We start from the raw sequence: 18,675 nt of genomic DNA on the forward strand, positions 1-18,675 counted from the left end.
TACTTGCTCAACCCAATGCACTGGCTATAAATAACCCAACATTGGTCTGTCCCTTTTGGACCCAGACTGGGTTAGCTAATTTCCCCAATTTGGGTTACTTATGCCCAAGATGTTTTAAGACTCGGTCCCATCTTGTTTTCAGATAATGAGCTAAAACAAATCCAGTTCATTGTGGGTCAACAAATGCAAAGCCGTTAAAAGTTAACATAGATGTTTTTGTATTATTATTAATATAATTATTATGTTTTATATAAAAAAAAATGTGCTTGTCAAATTCAACATTTCATTATCAACATTTTCAAACGTCTTAAACTTTAAATACAGTTGGGTCAAATATAACCCAATTTGGGTCAGAAAGAGACTGATCCACGACTTGGGTCAATTTGACATAACATTCTAAGCCAAAACATTTGGGTTGTTTAGAATAAAACAACCCAGGAAATTGTGCCGTTTTGGTCTCTTTTTAACCCAAATTGGGTTATTTTGAACTGTTTTAGAATATGTTTTGTATATATATATATTTATATATATATATATATATATATATATATATATGTGTATATATATATATATATTTTTTTTTTTTTTTTTTTTTCATTTGAATGACCAGCTTCTCTGAACGAGTTATCTCCAACTTTGACTGTATGACTGTCTTTCTTTTTCCAACAGATGTCCAAAATAGGGATCATGCAGCACCATCTCCAGCACACTGCAGCTTCTACAACAAGCAAAGACAAGAAAACAACTACGGCTATGTTAAGAAAAAAAAAAAAAAAAAATAGAAACAAACTTAACTGTGACCTTGAATGCACATCAAAACATTTCCTCTTCTTCTTTTGCCCGGACCATCGCGGAGGGAAGTCCTCGCCACTGCACGTATCCTCTTCTGCTTGTTTGGATGTATTGTAGTCACCTTTTAGTCTTGACAAAGGAGAGGCACAAGCGAGGACCAGATCAGTCCCGTCACGTCATCTCACAACAAACTGCCGCGTCATGCCGATACTTGACAAAAGTTGCTGACTTTCCGCGTGACCAAAAACGGGAAGCGAATTAGTCAGTTCCGAAAACAAATCGAGAAATCATTTTCCCTGTGAGACTCTCTTGGCATGTTCGGAAGCATGCCCTCATACATATGTACGCGCTCGTCATAAAAGGGCTGGGGAACTTACGGCCTAATATGACAACATGGTCCGTTGTGTCAAATCTACAAAGGAACTGATGTTAAGCTTAAGAAATTTAGTCTGAAACCCAAAAATATTTGTCCTGAAAAAGTTCCCCGGCACTTTCTTTGTAAAGCAACTGGGACTATTTTTGCCCTTGATCAGGATCACACACAGTAATTGGCTTCCTGTTCTTTTAGCATTTTTCCTTACCCGTTTCTGCTTCCTCTTTCAAATGCAATGCACATGTCGGGGGATTTTTTTTTAATTTATGGACTGGATTTCCCATGGTGCTGTATTTTCTTTTCAACTGTCCTCATTTATGCAATTGAGCGACGTTGCTTCCTGGGTTACTAGCAGACATTACTTTGCACATCAACGGTGACTGGGGCGCAATCGGGTGAATTTTATTCGCACGCTGGCCAAATTTTTGAGTTAAAGTGAAATTTAGATTGAGGTGAAAATGCCAGAAAGTGGCAAAATGGATTTTTATAACAAAAAAAAAAAAGACTTTGTAGTCTTTCGCAATGCGTCAAAATAGTTTAAAAAAAAAATCCTCAAGGTTAGCAGTTTTAAATAATATATAAAATAAATACGACTTCACTGAACAAAAAAATTTCCTTTAACTCAGCCTTTTTGGCCAGGGTATGAATCAGTTCTGTAACGTTCTTGTTGTGATTTAAAAAAACAAAAAAAACAATACTAGTTTTAGCAGCAACAGCAGTGGTGCCGTCGAAATACTATCTAGAAACCTCACAGACTTTTTTTTTTTTTTTTGAATCATCTGCACTTTGAGAGCAAGGCCGAGGACGGAATGAAACAAATCCTCGGAACGGAATGCGACTCGCAACCAATCGCCATGATTCGAAGCATCATTATGACGCAAAATAACTTTTTATCTTTCTATTCTGTGCTTCAGCAGTCATACGAAACCGTTTGCTCTGGTTTCCGAATCAGCTCATGTCATTACATAATTACTACATCCGTTGCTTTTAGTGGAGTGATGGATGAAGTTTTCCTGGTTTCTCTCGGAATCCTCCTCAAAAAGAGAGACAGCCCAGAGATTCCTTTCGATATGCCTGTCAGAAGTGCGTCGCGGTCCCAGATCAAGAAAAACCCAAAACCTAAAACATATTGTTGGACTCTGGCGCCAAGACGTGAACATATAGTCCAGTTTTCCTTTCGAGGATTTCCAATCGCCACATTCCTGGACGGCGAAGCTTGTTCACTTCAACGGGGAGATGGAGAAAATGTCACCGGATCATGACAAACGTGAAATTCAAAGGGTAAAAGTTCTTGGCTGCGTCTAATCCTGTCATTTCGGTCTCGTCTGACTGGAAACTAGTCCGGGAATCCGAAATTTTAACCTCTGGACTTTCTTTCACTAACAATCTGGTGACAAACTGCATCCCTACCAGAACCAGAATCTGGCGCTGGAAGATGCTCGTTGTTGGTTTTGTGATTCATTCGAGGATTCTGAAACTCCATCTGCCAGCCATGCACTTGGCATTTCTTTAGCTGTAAACGTTTAAAGCATCTTGACAAAGCCCAAACATGTTTTAGTGAGAAATTAGCATTCCTAGAATCTGACCTTTCAAGGTGGATCCCCGGTAACAAAAAAAAAAAAAAAAGCGAGGAACCTCATCCCGATAAATCCAGACGACGTTCTTAGTGGTCAATCGGGATTCACAAAACCAATTTCGATCTGCAGCTCCAAAGTGTGACGCCACTGAAGAATTTCATGAATTCAAATTTCTTGACTCAACGCTCCACAGCTTTGCCACAACGACAAAAAAAGATGGGTGATATCCTAAGTGGTTGTCCAAAGCCAATTTGGGCCCCGCTTTTGGAAATGTGTTGTTTTCGTGACATGTTCAAGCTTTTCCTCACTTCTTCCACCTCTGATGCACTTGGCCAAAAATCTCGGAACACCATCCAGACGAAGCCTTGAAGTCCATTTTTTTTTTTTATTGGTTGCTCTTGAAGAGTTTTGGACTTTCCGTCCAAACTGTAACACTGATCTGGATTCTTTAAGTCGCCACCTGGTGACATCCTGATTCTCACCAATAAGTTTCCATCCCTGGTTACTTATGTCTGGAGATTTTGGGAAAAAGTTATTTTCTCAGGAACATCCCAGCTGTTGGAATGTTTGGAAGACCATACCAATAAAGCCTGAGGTCCAGTCTGTCTTCCATTTGCTTGAAAAATTCTGGTCTACGATAATTTAGCATTCCAAGTATCTCATGTTCAGTCTGGGGAAGAATTTATCTCAGAAGGACGTGTTGGTTTTGGGACACATTTAAAGCTTTTTGAAACTCTGTTTTCCATTCTTCCAAAAGCGAGTTTCCCCATCCCGACAAAAGTCTTGAAAAGTCTGGCGAAGAAGGTCACAGTTTCCAAAAGCTAGCAACACCATCCACCGTCCTCATGAAGAATATTTTTGTCTTTTGGTTCAAAGTATGACATCACCTGGTCAGGATTTTGGTTCGTAGCTCCCTCGCTGATTTCCACGATCCGTTTAACATCCCTTCTACTTTCCTTGTCTTTCACCACGTGAGATTTTGTCTCAGGAAGAACCCAGCTACTGGAAACTTAATGGTATCGTGGCGTGAAATCCAATCTGCGGTTCATCCAAAATCTACCAACGCCGTCCCGACAAACCTTCACGTCCATGTTTTATTCGTTGTCCAAAATTCTTGTCTAAAGTATGATTCAACCATGCCAGGATTTCTGGTGACATCCTCGCTTACCACCGGTAGACGATCGTCTTTGAAAACACTGTGACATGCTTGAGGTTTTTGGGAATTGGCTAAAACTCGAGGAACATGAACCTTTGTTGGTTATTTTAATCATTAGGTTCAAAGTCTGTCGAAATGTTTCTTTTTTAATTGCAACCTGTTGGCACTGGTATGTTGTGTTTTGCGGGATTTGTCGAAAGAAATCCTTTTCCCCTTTTTATGCACTTGTTCGTCTACCAGCTTTCAGAAAACAAAGCCCATTTCCCACAGTTTGTCCAACACTTTGCAGTGTTAGTGGTCATCCCGGACTTTGCTTCTCACGGAAAATCCTCTTCTGGCATATGTACAAACATTCTATTTCGAATTTGACTTCAGATGTACTTGTTGTTTTTTTTTTTTTCCACCCTCCCCATTGTTCTTGGTGGGTCACGGTGTTATTGGGTAAGACTGTAATCTGCACTTAACCAGCACTTAACTTTAAGATCTGCAATGGATTATACCCCCCTCCGCCCCCACTCCACCATTTTTTTTTCTTTTGCTGGTCAAAACCTGCTTTGTATACTTGTTTGCTTTCATGTCGCCAGATTGATGCATCAGATGAGTTCTATGTGGAATGATTTTTGGGCCCCCTCCATCTTAGCCTGTGCCAAAATCATTCCGCCATATTTGTAGTCCAACTGGATCTCCATCTTATTTCTTTGTTCAAAGAAAAAAAAAAAAAGATCTTATTTTGGAAACATAGATTTTATTTAACGTAAAAATCATGTAATTTTGTAAAGTGGGCCTTATTAATGGAATATATTTGTCCATCTTGGTTTTAAGAACGATATATATATTTTTTGCTGTGTTATGACACACTCCTGGAGAGTTCTTTTTTGTGTGTGTGTGTGTGTGTGTGTATGTTGTTTAAGTACATTTCTCACAACCTGGGGTGGGTGGGGGTGCTCCCATTCGTTTTGGCCGTTATCTTCAGGGTTTGTACGTCTTCTGCTGTTTGTTGCGCGAAAGAAAGAAGCGTGCACACAAATAGGAACTTTAGGACTGTATCATCAATCAAACCGCTGGGAGGGGGAGTGGGGGAGGGCTATTGTGACGTTTTCATTATTTGTGTAAATTCACGTCGTGTGCATACATAAACATGTAATCACAATAAAAAGGCTTTTATGAGTTTGTATGAGCTGCCAAAGTGGGGAGGTGAGGCGGCTGCTTATGATATTTTTTTTCACCTTTTAGACTTAATCCATTGTGCATGTTTTAACTCTCCTGTGGCATGTAGGTAAGCTGCCAACTGTACAGCAGACCATATGTATTCTAATAAAAAATAAAAAGCAACCCATTTGTAACACGCTGACTCGGAGCAAATCTGTGCTTTTAAATGCCTTTTTCTTTTTGCTTTCCTTGGCAGGTTTCTGGTTGTGGAATGCAGAAAGTCAGCGGTTCACTTCTGTCCAATGCAGGTGTTGTTTTTCTTACCCTACAGGTTGTTCATTTAGTCTTTTTAGGATTGCACCCCTGATGTGTTTAGTGGGTCACACGCTGCGTGCGTTATCAGTCATTCATCGAAGTTTAACGGAACATGAAACATTGGTAGCCGGGGCCCCGTTAGCCTTGAACCGTTAACCACATGTCTAAAAAAGTGTACTTGATTAAAGTAAATGTATTTAAGAATCGTGTTAACATTTTTAAAAATGATTTGTTCCAACCTTTATTTGCATTAAATATTTTGGCCGTTTTAAGCTAAAAGTTGAAAAAATGTTGGATCAAAAAAAAAGTATCTAGAAGTTACACTTCATATTTTTTTCAACAACTTTAAATTAACATGGGAGGGTAGTTAAAAATGTGATGTTTTAAACCTGACTGGAACATGTGAACTTGATTCAGGGTTAATCAAAGGCACTAAATGGTGACAGGTGTCTGCCATCTCCCACTTAACCAGCGTTTGAATGTGATTGGTAGAATCTTAATTTAGTTTTACTCCCTCTCAAAGACCTTGCAAAATTTCCCTCCAGTTGCACAGTTAAAGCCAGATTATGTGTGGAACAAATCCTGAAATTATTTAACTTGACATTTTAAGAGGGATGTGCAGACATATTGCACACTGTCATAAACCGAAATTTTCTAGTAGCCATCATACATAATGACGATATCAAGTTGTGGTTTCAGTCATTTAATAACAAAACAAATAATAATACCAGCAAAAAAAGTAATGGCAAACATGATGAAATACGTCAATGCCAAGGACATTCTTTTCAATAAATCTTTTCATACAAACTATACTACACTCCGCAACCCAACTGAGGATGCGTCCAGCTACACTTGAATGACGTTGTTAGTGTGGCGGGTTCACATGTATAAACAAATGAAGTAAGTCCGTGCTTCAAGAATGAAGACTTTTCCCCCTTCCACCAGTCTCATCTCATCATCCGGGCTGCTTTTCATCTGGAATGTTGATGACGGCTCGCTTCCCTGGGGGAGGAGGTGGGTAAAAAAAAAAAAAAAAGTCTTTGTAGTAGGACGCATGTTTCACACGGTGGTGGCGGTAGGCTGAGCCTGAGGCGGGTTGCTGGCGGCGGTGGGCGTGGCCTGCCTGGGGAGCGTGTACATGGCGCCGAGGAACTGGTCGGCGATACGTCCGGCCTCACGGAGGCCACTGAGGAGGGCGCCGTGTACCGTGGCCGGGTAGTTCCTAATTGTGTGCTCGCCTGCGAAGAAGAGTCGGGGAACGGGCTGGAATGATAGTGGGGAGGGGAACACAAAGAATGAGAACTTGAATTGAGCAACAATTTGCGTAATAGTCCCTACGAGGTGATGAGCATGCGTGTTTTTGTCATTTAATAAAGCTCATCGCAACGCTTAGTAATAAGAGCGTTCATTTTTATATGTGGAAAAAAAAGAACACACAAAAAAAAATTATACACGAGATAAAAACTAACTACATAAAAAAAAAAACTAACTACAACACTAACAAAACGTAACTAAAATGATAATTTCCCAATTATTATAAACCCTAATTACATGCACGCTCACCTGCGAGGCTCCCGGGATGGCAGGACCCGGCGTAATGGGCTGCGCCATCAGGTCATAGTCATTGCCCGAAGAACCAGCCGCCACATACGAGTAGGACCCTCGCGCCCAAGGGTCGGCGCGCCAACGCGTCACCACCGTCTCCTTTGGCTGCCATGGCGACAGACAAGGTTACGTTGCAGATGCGAGAGATCCTCCGGCTCGAAGTTGCAGTGTGAGATGGTTTACCTGAGGCACGGCGCTGCTCCCGAAGATGCCCTTGAGGATGGCGAGGCAACGTCCCACAATGACGTCGTCGCTGATGTTCTCCATGATTCCGGCCGCCTCGCCAGCCATCAGAGCCAGCAGGATGGGAGCTGACGGGCAAGTCATACGGTCACACTTTTAGTATTAGGCAACAGAGTTGTGCTAATAATAAGCTCAATGTTTGTTTTATCAGCTTTTCGGGTTCTGTTTTTTTTTTTTATTATTCAAATCAAATATTTAAGACTAAATTAGGAAAAAAATAATTCCCGGACATATGAGTGAAATAAATATAGTAACATCTTGTCTATTTAAAATGGCCAAACAACCATGACGTCAACATTCGTATCAAGCTTTAATTGCTCATGCAGTCACCTCCTGCACTGCAGCTTTTCCAAGCAAATATCAAGCAACAGGAAGACATGTAAAGTATGGCCGATGAAGAGTCACCTTTGTAGAGGTTCCAAAAGAGAAAGAGCTCGCCCCGACTCGCCGTGGTGGAGCCCACGTGACCGAACAGGTTGACGCTGGGGTCCCAGAATACGCGGTCGAAACACAACACCACCTGAAAAAGACATCAATTGACCATTAGGAACACATGCGGGGAGTTGTATGAAAGCTTTGAGAGAGCGCCCTCTGCTGAAGACAGCAGGCCTTGCAGCTCATTGCATAATAACGCACTGCAGCAAAACAGGAGAGGAAGTAACAGTCGTCACAGCGAGAGTGACGCGTGTCCTTACCGCCTCATGCACACTCGGACGCTAAAGAGTCCGGATAAACGAATAATAATAATAATTATATTACGTTATGACTGAGTTCTTTCCTGATGACAACTGCCTTACATCTGCGTGGACATCCAACATCAAGGTCAGCAGTGCAAAAAATGACAACTCAAATACAATGGTGCAATGAAATTAGGGATGTGAGTGATGGATCTTTTTACAATCTTATCCTATCGATTACTCGGGTAAATGCGTCATTGGTTACGGGTGTCGCAAATATGATTTTCTAAATACATCAGAGGTGTAGCGCACTATGCTCTCTTGCACTTTACACGCTCACACACCTTGTTGAGGTTTCCAAAGCCCATCCTGTGTATGGCGGAGGTCTTCCACTCGGGCAGCGGCGGTACAAACTGTACGGCGGGCGGTTGCTGCTTGAGCACGCCTAGCGGCAGCGTGCACAAGACCGCGTCACACTTGTAGATGAACGTCTGCGTCGCAGAGCGGGTGTTGACGGCGATTACCTCGCAGCCTGCAGGAAGAGGCGAAAGGGGTGGGGGGGTGTCAAAACACTCTTTTTTGCTAACGCCAATTCTGATGGTTGACTTACCAGAGGCGGTGTATCGAACCTGCCGCACCGCCGTGTTGAGTTTGATGTCCAAGCCTTCGGCGAGCGCCACGGGCACGCACGAGTAACCGTTTCTCACAGTCAAGTGGCTGCCGGTGAATTCAAAGTCGTCGTCCTGTTGACGGAATCCCTCATGAGTAAAGCTGTAAGACGGTTTAAGATGCGTGAAAAAAAAAAAAAAAGACGTACCTGATCCCAGTGTTTGAGCGAAAGAGTAGAGAGGGGCGTGGCGTTGGCAAACTCCAAATTGGCAAAGTGCCAGTCGAGTATCTGGCGGTCTCGGGAGGACAGGTAGACGTCACTGCAGACACAAGATGAAAAAGGGAGATGATGGCGAGTGCGGCTGAACTTTTTTGAAAAATAAGCAAATCTTGCCCTCAATATTACGATTGTGTTTTAATACACTTTTTTTGTTTTTTCAAATAAACCACAAATTAATGTAAAAAAAAGTTGACATATCTACTTTCAACTTAAACACTTTGCCTCGCAGTCTTTTACGTGTCCACTAGAAGAACTTCAAAAAATTCTACCAAACAAATGTGGCATAAACATAAAGCAGTAAATCATAATCAGATTATAACAATAATGAAAACAAATCTGTGGCTTTATCGCGTCAGCTTTTCAGGTTTCATGAAACAATGATATGTAAACATGTGGATTACACTTCTTAAACCCTGAGTTTATCCAGACACTATGTAAATAAATACATAAAATAAATTAAATATACATACAGTATGTCTAAAAAAAAACTCAAGCCTACCGTCGGACCAAAATGAGCAAAGTTTCAGACGGACAGACGACTAAACTGTTCATTAAGGCGTCTCAAATCCTCTCATCAGTACGGCACTAATATTCCTCATTATCATTCTATGTTGCTGCACCGTTTGTGTTAAAATGTTAAAGCGCTGCAACCTATTTCGCATTAGCATCAAGCTAGCTGGCTAAAAGGCTAAGCTAATCAATTTGAAGCCTCTTCTTCTTGATTCATTGTTCACTTTTTGCCAAAGCGCTGCCCACTGACAGCACACGCTGCTCGTCTCAAGGCACCCCTGCAAAAGCTCAAACGAGCCATTTCCCGATACATTCGTTCCTCAAACAGAAGTGGCCTTCGCGCCGATCCAAATGGCATGTGGAACAAACAGCAAACACACGGCGCAAAATCCCCGTTTGGGATACCTGGGTGGGTTGGCCTCGAGCTCCTGGAGCTTCTCCTCCAGCTTCCCTTGCAGCTCCTGCAACTCGTCGTACTCCTGCACAAACCACAAAGTTTTGACGTTCAGACACCAGCTGTGTTTGAGGAAGCTAAAACGCTTTCCTTCTTAAACACCCACAGAGGTGATTTATCTGCGCAAACCTCCAAAATAAAACTACGAGCGCCGGTGCTAATAATACATCCCACCGAGGCATTAAACCACTTAAACATAGCCTGTCTGGTTTCGTTAGATAGCGCTGCATTAAAAGATTCCGGGGCCGGGCCATCCGTAAAATATCCCTTGCTACCAATTATAATCTTTAGGAAATCTAATTGCGCCTCAAAGTAGCAGCAGACAGTGTCCAACGCAGACAGGCGGTATGTAACGTGAAGCCGCAAGGCCCGCTTGGGGAGAATTTGCGTCTATAACTTGAGTGCTCCTTCTTCGACCGGAACATTGTAATTGAAGCCTCGGCCGAGACGTCTGAGTTCAAATGTCGCTAAGGAATCCATTGGCGTCGGATGGAGAGAAATTCCCACAAGCGCAGCCCAAAGTCTTCCACAAGAGTGGAAGTGGCGACGACTCCAGATTGCGTCAGGCTCAATTGGTTCATACTCAACTCACATAAAGTTAGGAATATTCAGATTTCGGGTGAAATTTCAGGAAGGTTCGCTAAGCTAACATAACCTTTACAGGTAAACTTAATTTGACCTTGGAACTTTGGAAACAATTGTTCAGTGGTTCAGTAGTTTTTACTAGGGCAGAACGATTTTTAAAAAATAATGATTTATAAATATGTAGACTGGATTTCCTGAACATTGAACTTTTATCTGGACACAATATAAATATCGGTGAACAAAATCAACACATCATGGTTATTATAGTTAACAAAAACTAATGAAATTACTAAAGCTATAATAATAATAAAAAAAAAGATTTTCATTAATGAAATAAAATAAAGGATACATTGTTTTAAAAAAAAAAAAAAGGCTTACTAGTTTTCCATTTCTACAACAAATTTGATGGTTTTGTTGATTTAAATGTATTTATTTCTGTTTCACCGTATGGCCGTACAGCGCTAAACTCATGCTAAATTTGCAAAAAATTAAACAAAGCATTTTTGAAAAAAATAAAAATCAACAAACCCAATCTAAAAACGAATTAAATATGATTTTAAAATTAAAGTCAAACGTAATAAAAACTAGCTACAAAAAAATGACCAAGGCAAAACTACGATTAAAAAGAAACTCTTATTAAAAAAAAATTATAAAAAAATACCCTACTGACGGAACAAACAAAGTACGTATCCCCCGTCATATTGGAGCATTTGTGATTTGAAAATTACATTTTGCAACATTGTAATGGTTGATCTAAATGTTCAGCATTTTTGCACAACTTGCTGTACTCCAACAAGGAAATGAGCGGCTAAATTCTAAACAAGTGTTTGTTTTTTTTTTGATTGATTGATTTTTTCCACCATGGATGTCCCCTTTTATGCTATTCTTAACCACTTGCGTTCTTTGATACAACCTTGTGATGTCACTCTGCGACAAACTGAGAGCCCACACCCCTCCGAGAACGCACTACTTTGTAGCCTCACAATGACGTTTTACTCTTCATCAATTGTTACGCGCATTCTAGGTTTCATAACATCATAATGTGAACAGCATGATAAAGAGGACTATTTAAACACAAATACAATCATACCAGGAAATCGATTAAAATTGTAAATTGTGCAAAAAGGACAGTTGGATGCGTGCGTTCAAAAGTTGAGACAAGGTCAAATAAAGGTATAGCGCATTTTAGCTTGAATGTTACACAATCCACGGATATACTTCATCTTTATGTTGTGTTTTGCAAACTCACTTTGCAGAGTGATGTCAAGTCTCGGTGCTTGCTCTTCACCAAGAACTCCGCCGTGATGTCCCGGGGCGGTTTGACGTCGCTGGCCTCTTTAAACTGCTGATGGAGCTCCTTCACCCGCTCCTTGGTGGACACCATCTGGGCCAGAGTTAAGTGTCCAATTTTAATTCCTCATATTCATCCAAATCATTTCACAGAGTAAGTTTGCATTCCAGAAAGTCGCTGACCTTGTTGAGCAGATCTCTGAGCTCTTCTTGTGTCTTCACAATCTTGTTCCAGTGTTCTATCTGCTCGTCTTTGACGTGCTTCTCCTGCAGCCTGCGTAAGGATATTGTATATTACATATGAGAAACATGTGTCCAGATGCGGTATTTACTTCAACCCATGATGAGGTATGCATTTAATAATGAGCAATTTTGTCCTTTTCTATACGTTCCTCTTAATTGTTTAATTAGTTCAAAGAATCTGATTCCAGAACATGGACATTTTTTTTTACATGCTTTCGAATGCCTAAAAACAGAGAGCTGCACTTAAAAGTCTTAAATGTTCTCCAAAGTGGACGAGGAGCCCAATAATGCGACGTGCCTTGTGTGTGTGCAGTTCCAAAATCTGTAAATGTTGTGACTTCCATGCGCACTCTGCTTGCCCAACGTGAAAGAGGACGCAGAAAATGAACTCTGAGCTTGACAAAAGACCTCCGACCGTTGGACGTCGGTGTAAAGGAGATTTTCAAAGTGACGTTGCGAGCGGCAAGTTGTAGCCTTTCTAAGACTGTGACGCACCGCCGGCGAGTTCCGCCACAATTTGCGAATGGATTAGAGATGTTTGGGCTACCCGTTAGCCACCTTAGCCGCTAACGTGTCTGCTTGCATTGTCTGAGCTTTTGCAAAAGCAGACATCATTTCTGAGGAGCCGCACGGCGGCGAGACTGACACTGACGAGAGGGAACCAAAAAAGTACGACTGAACTCAGTTTTGCTCCCGTTGTCATTTTAAAAACGCATGCTAGCGTACATTTAGCGGGCATGCGTGCTATTGTATGTTTTAAGCTAGCGCAAAAAGAGAGTCCAAATATGTGTGGTGTGAACTAAACTGTATGAAATATTGGATCTTGGAGCTGTACTCACTGTATGACCACCTCCAGGGCTTGTCCCAAAGAGACGGGCTTGTTGTTGAGGAAGTTGAAGTCCAGCTGGTGGCTGAGAAAGGACGTGGCTTCCAGCAGTCTGTTGAACTCTTGCTCCACCATCTCATCTTTTTCTTTGGGCACCTGAACGTGCAAAAACAACAATGATTCTTAAACAAATCCATTAAGCTATCATCAGAAGTGCCGTAAGCTAAAATACAAGTATTTGTAATATTTATTTTGAACCCGCTAAAAGGAAAATTCACAATTAATTGGTACGAAAAATGAAAACGCAACCGTCAGTTCACGATTGACGTGCACACACGCAGGGGCAGAGCCACACTAGTAAAATAAAATGATTGTGAGAGATAGTAATCAAAACATAAACTAATTTTTTTTGCACTTTCGACACAATGAAAATTATTTGAATATTGCAACTCTAACCACTGTTCAAAGTTCATTTTACTTCTTTAAAAAAAAAAAAAAGACCAACGATCTTCTTGTTCTTATACATTATTAACGTTTATTACATAATGCAGCGGTACCTCAATTATTAACTTATTTACAAGTTACAAGTGCAATATTGAGGCAGCGAACTTAACATTGAGTACCAGTTTGCAAAATGGTTCACAATTCGTCAACAACAAAATCTCCCAGCATTGTGTATTTAAACAAACGGTGGAAACTTGACATTAGCTTAATGCTAAAACACGACGCAAAATGCTCGAGACGAGCCAACAAAACGAGCACTGATGTTGCGGTTATTCAAACCTAGTTATACATACTACGCCATTAACATTTATATAATTTGTTTTATATACATTTTGGATTCTTCTTTTGTGCAACTGTCGACTCATCTGATTTAAAAGTGCGCTGCTAATAAACAGGAGAAGCCGGCAAAGTGAGAAGGGAAATGGCTTCCACAATGATATTCAGTACATGAAAGAATGGAATGGATGATGGAAGTAAACCAATACATACACTAGTGCACCGTTCACCCTTTAGTTGGTCAGCGGTTGGCGAAACGAGAGAGGGGAGGAGGGGAAGGGGGGGGGGAGGAGAGAGAACATATTAAGTCAACAAAAGGAAAATATTTACGGTACATTTAATTTGTGATGCCTGAAAAGCCTCCGACCGAGACACGGCGTCTTGGAGGAGACTTAATGACATTAGGCCGTGTCTGTTTTGTGCTCTGTTGTTTGGAGGTTAAATAAAGCCACGGTTCATTGTGTTGATGTGATTTAGGAATAGCTGCCTGAGGACAACACAAAACTCAACTTCCAGCACGCTCAAGCCACAAGGGAGCTTGCAAATTTTTTCTTTAATGAAGTAAACAAAACATGGTTTAGACCAGCGCTTCTCAATTATTTTCTCTAATGCCCCCACTAGCAAGGAGAAAACTATTCATGCCGCCCCCCCCACCATCACCCACTCTTTGCCGCAAGAATAAATGATAGCATTTTTGTTGCAAAAAAAAACCAGACACCGTAGAGTTAATACTCACTGTGCATAATGGGCAATGAGAGCACCACTGCCACCTACTGGAGTGGATGTGCAATTACACTTTATTGTAGTACGGCGGGGGGGGAAAGCATGTTCCTCAGGATCACACGCGCCTCCGCCCCACTATTTGAGAAGCACTGGTTTAGACTCACATGTCTGCTTGTTAATTTCCTTCATCCCCCCCCACCCCCCCAAAAAAAAAAGCAGGCAGATACCATATTTCCCCAAAGTGTGGCCATCCGTTCCAAATAGACAATGGACGTTGAATTAATGACAGACTAGAACAAATAAATGCCACATCTCAAATTGACGCCCCCATTTTCCTCCCCAGGAAATCACTATTTACTTTACGACGGATACCACCATGTGTTGTCTTCTTTACCACAACACACACTGCCTGCGGGTTTGACGTGGTATCTGTACACCTAAAGTGTCCAGTGGTAGTTTAATTTCAATACAATGTGGGTACAACGTATCTCTGCCACAATATGAGGAAAATATGATATTCTATCACACCAATTGCATGCAAATTTTTGCAACTTGATGCCGGTCTGCAGTGAAACAAGCTGCTTCTCACTTTTACGCTGGTCATACTCACAGCCTGGCCATTGGCTTCATACAACGGACACTTCTGTTTGATCTTGGCCAGCTCCATGTTAACCTGCTTACTGACCACAGCCATGGGATTCCCACCTGAACAAGTGCACAAACAAAACCGATGACAACAGCACCCTCTACTGGTTGAAGAAAAGAAATGGTTGCGTCATACATACCCAGGCCGGTCACCACCATGGCACCGAGATCTGCCACATAGTTGCCCTTCCTGAACGTGGCCACCCTGCCTCCAACGCGGTCCTACCAACGAGAGTCCAAAAGAAAATCAAGAAATTCCAACAGTCAGATTTCAAAGTGGCCAATTGAAGAACCAAATGATAAAGGTGTCGCGCGCACACACACACACACACCCTGGCTTCTAATACAGTGACGTCCATGCCGAAGCTCTGGAGTTGGCGGGCTGCAGCCAAGCCGGACACCCCTCCGCCGATCACAATCACCTTTCCAGTCTTCTTGGCTGGAACAAGGAATGTACACAATTCTTTCATCAAGCCGCTTCGGCAGCTAAATGTTCAAAATTTGATGGCGCATAGGCATTCATTTGAGGTGTTCATTTTTTCAGGTGGCCTAGGCAGCTGTTAATGTGATCATTTGGTTGTTTTTACACAATTGCGAATATGTTCCTAATTTCACGCCATAAGTCAACTCACTGGGTAAAGACTTGACCCGCTTGTAAATGCCAAAGTTGATCAGGCCGTGCCTTTCAAGGTAGCTGTGTATCCTGTGGACCAGCACAGTGTCACCTGAGAGGGAACCAAAAAAAATAAAAAAAGAAAAAACAGTAAATCACAACTGAAAGAAAAGGGCGGAAAAAAAGTGAGATTTTTATTCCTCTTATTTTAACTCATTTACTACCGTTGACGGCAAAAGACGTCAAAGATCCATTTTTTTTTTTTTTATACTTGGCTGGTCGTGAATGAGTTAAGCATCTTACTGTTGTAAGGAGCTTCAAGCTGCTGTGAGGTGGTCTCAAACGTCAGCTGGATCTTTGGGTTGTCCAGCCACAGTTGGAGCTAGAGGCGGGTTGAACACGGATGATAACATGAAGGTCGGAAGTGGCTTTTCGACAAGACGGTAACGCGATTGGGTGCGCTTACCGTACGGTTGCGGATGTAGAGGAAGACCTTCTGAGTCTGTTGGGGGCCGCTGATGATGTCGGGGAAGCATGCCGCTTCCTGGGACGTCATGCGGTCGTGAGGGAGGCGACTCTGAAAAGCAGCGCCTTCCACACCTGATTATGGACATAGTCTGTTAATGCTTATTTTTTACAAATAAAACTACATCATAACAGCAAAACTTGGGTGTTTTGTTGTTTTGAATCCAAACTGCTTTTGTCTTAAATGCCAACGACGTTCATTCTTCTGTACGGTTGTACATTAATGACAAAATTAATACATCTTATTTATTTAAAATAAACCCCAAAAGCTCATGTATGAAATTAATTGACCAGGTACATTTTCGCTATAATTATAGTTTTAATTTGTTCTATAACTGGAAAATGCAGTTTCATACGCTATTTTTTTTAGCGCTCTCGTTTTTATTTCATTTTGTTTGCAACAATGTTTTTTTTTTTCAATTTGTGTTTTTTTTTGTTAAGTATGACAACCTTGGTCCATATACAATGTGTTACAGGCTCCCTTAAATATATAAAGTGATATACTTGTTATTACATGTGTATGACATGAATGTTGAAATGATAAACATTGTCTGTACAATAAAAAAATAATAATTATATATATTTATATATTTTTATATTATTTCCACAGGTGAATTGCGGTTCTTCCAAACGGAGCTGAGACTCACCAGAAGGTTCCTCAGGTTCACTGTCATTCTCCTCTTCTGGTGGCGGGGCTGGTGGTGGGACTACCTGCTTCCGCTCTTTCTCTGCCTTGGCGTTCCTCTCCTCCTCCGAGTAATATTCGTCCTCAGACAGATTGGCCAGGCTCTCGTCCATCTCGCGGTACTCCACCTGCAACAGTAGGCACAATAAAAGCATCATTAAAACCCGCATTTCTACAACACGCCACAGGCATTTTGACCACACCGCTAGCAGAGCCACCCGCTAAAATTCTATAATGTTTACCTTTTGTCGCTTGCGTCGACTCGTCCTGCGGACTTCAGCCGAGTCCGGATCTAGCGCACCGGGGCCTCCGCCCCCTTGGTGAGGTAGAGGGGCTCCTCCCGACTCACCGCTTGGGGACGACCTCTCCTTCTTCTTTATGTCCATAGGACCCGCAGCTGGGACAGAAGCAGCCGCCTGGGCATCAGAGCCCTGAGCCCTGTCGCCTCCCGCCGCACCCGCCGAGGATGAAGAGGACGACGACGAGGACCCGGCGTCTGATTTCTTACTTGACAACATGATGGAGGATGTTGGAGGCCTCTCCTGGGAATAAAAAAAGATAAACTAAGGAATTAAAGGCTCAATCAGCAATGTTGAAACGCATAGATATGGTTGTACAGTGAACCCCGTGAACCTCGTACTTCAAGTACATTTCTTTTAATAACAAATAATCGGCAAGCCATTTATTTTTCAAGGTAATGTTGTGGCGTGCATTTGCAAGATTTAAATGTTTAGGAATCATAATTTAATTAATGTTTGTGAACATTAGGCATCATGATCCTTCCAGTTCCAGGCCATTGAAGCTGCCCTGCTTTGGTTACAGAACATATAAGCAAATTTTTACAACCGCTGTCGCGCAATTGGCGAGCGCTTCGGCTCTTTCCACCCAAAATAATGTGTAACATTGTTCTGTATTTCGTGTTTAAACTGTCAGAGGATGACATGAGTCATAGGCAAGGTCATCCGTTACTTGCCAATTTTCGCTACATGCCTTGGTGAGGGTTCGCTGTACCGTAAAACAAAAATGAAAATGACAACTTGAAGTGAATCTGTGATCTGCTGAAATAAAAAATATAAACACACCAGTGCCGGCGTTATATTCTGGATTATGGGTGCATATAATGTCGTGAAAATAAGACTTTTTCAGATCCTGTTAATTCTTACGTTATAACATGCTTATAACCAACAAACGGTGCCCCAAACACGTCAAGAAATGCGGCATGAATTAAGTGGCGTTAATCGTGCGTGATGTCATGGTTTTTATGAAAAAAATGAATGCTCTATGGTATAATAACATTCTTGTTTTACCCATTTCTCCGTGCACCTGGTTATATCCATTCAAACACTAAAGAGATGAAACAGAACCAGAATAATAGTGTTACGAAAAAAAGTAGTTTTTAACAAAACATTCACAACTTGACTAAATTGCAAAAGCTAACGAATTGGAATCAACTGTATAGTTTACACGCATTTTTCTTTTGATCCAAACAATCGGAACACCGCGACCGTCCATTATGGACAATCAGGCTTGCTAGCGGCGCTCACTGCAATGCTCGCAGTACGTCCGTTGGCTACGGATAAAGTATTTGCTCACATTGACCTTCAATAGCACATTAACATTACAATCATGACCATATCACGTTTTAGTAAAAACGATTGGACTTCAAGCGTTCATTTTGTAACGTCAAGATCGCAAAAGTAACACATTCACGTTTCCGAAATATTAGCAAGCTACATTAGCTGCTAACAATGAGCCCCAGCTAGCATTCAGAGACTGGCAGGTGCGATTTTCGGGGGAAAAAAACTCAACCGATTACGTTGGTACGTTTAAGACACATTACCAACGACATATTGATATTAAATCGAAAAATAAATGCACAAATTAAGTATTATCAACATGAATATTACCTCGCAAACCCCCGCAGATGTCAACACAAAGACCGCACAGCGCGTCGACCCAACGATACTATAAAAAAAATACTCGATGCTGAATGGCTGCCCCAATTGTTGCGACACGGTTA

At 41.6% G+C, this 18,675-nt stretch overlaps 2 protein-coding genes and 1 long non-coding RNA gene across 8 annotated transcripts in view; 2 read left to right on the forward strand and 1 right to left on the reverse strand.

Moving 5' to 3' along the window:
• The window catches only part of luzp1 (leucine zipper protein 1), a 52,801-nt gene extending 47,552 nt beyond the window's left edge, over positions 1-5,249 (forward strand). For both annotated transcript variants that reach the window (XM_088314272.1, XM_088314282.1), the window contains one exon: positions 670-5,249. The gene's annotated coding sequence lies outside the window, so the exon portion shown is untranslated. The remainder of the gene's footprint in view (positions 1-669) is intronic.
• An 800-nt stretch (positions 5,250-6,049) lies between these two features.
• Positions 6,050-18,616, reverse strand: kdm1a (lysine (K)-specific demethylase 1a). 5 transcript variants are annotated; one of them, XM_088314469.1, is made up of 22 exons: positions 18,563-18,616; positions 17,963-17,999; positions 16,898-17,197; positions 16,618-16,783; positions 15,912-16,045; positions 15,749-15,827; positions 15,465-15,557; positions 15,165-15,271; positions 14,973-15,054; positions 14,798-14,892; positions 13,678-13,695; positions 12,698-12,840; positions 11,799-11,889; positions 11,575-11,709; positions 9,692-9,765; positions 8,705-8,816; positions 8,498-8,630; positions 8,232-8,419; positions 7,616-7,730; positions 7,151-7,278; positions 6,926-7,072; positions 6,050-6,625 (listed from the first exon to the last, which is right to left on the reverse strand). In XM_088314469.1, the coding sequence occupies exons 2-22, from the start codon at positions 17,990-17,992 to the stop codon at positions 6,422-6,424; spliced, it is 2,574 nt and encodes an 857-aa protein (XP_088170595.1). In that variant the 5' UTR covers positions 17,993-17,999; positions 18,563-18,616; the 3' UTR covers positions 6,050-6,421. The 5 variants fall into 5 exon arrangements, with proteins under 5 accessions (XP_088170595.1, XP_088170566.1, XP_088170575.1 ...); XM_088314440.1 differs by having other exon boundaries at positions 15,465-15,567; positions 15,747-15,827; XM_088314449.1 differs by having other exon boundaries at positions 15,465-15,567; positions 15,747-15,827; positions 15,912-16,036; positions 16,618-16,786.
• LOC148343042 (uncharacterized) lies at positions 7,857-17,719 on the forward strand. The gene is made up of 4 exons (XR_015846451.1): positions 7,857-8,032; positions 11,582-11,963; positions 16,581-16,791; positions 17,044-17,719. It is a non-coding gene; the product is annotated as an uncharacterized LOC148343042 (long non-coding RNA).
• Positions 18,617-18,675: the final 59 nt, after the last annotated feature.

The sequence above is a fragment of the Idiotropiscis lumnitzeri genome, chromosome 1, assembly GCF_059441095.1.
Source record: "Idiotropiscis lumnitzeri isolate Australia: NSW breed Sydney's pygmy pipehorse chromosome 1, RoL_Ilum_1.0, whole genome shotgun sequence".
Lineage (NCBI taxonomy): Eukaryota > Metazoa > Chordata > Actinopteri > Syngnathiformes > Syngnathidae > Idiotropiscis > Idiotropiscis lumnitzeri.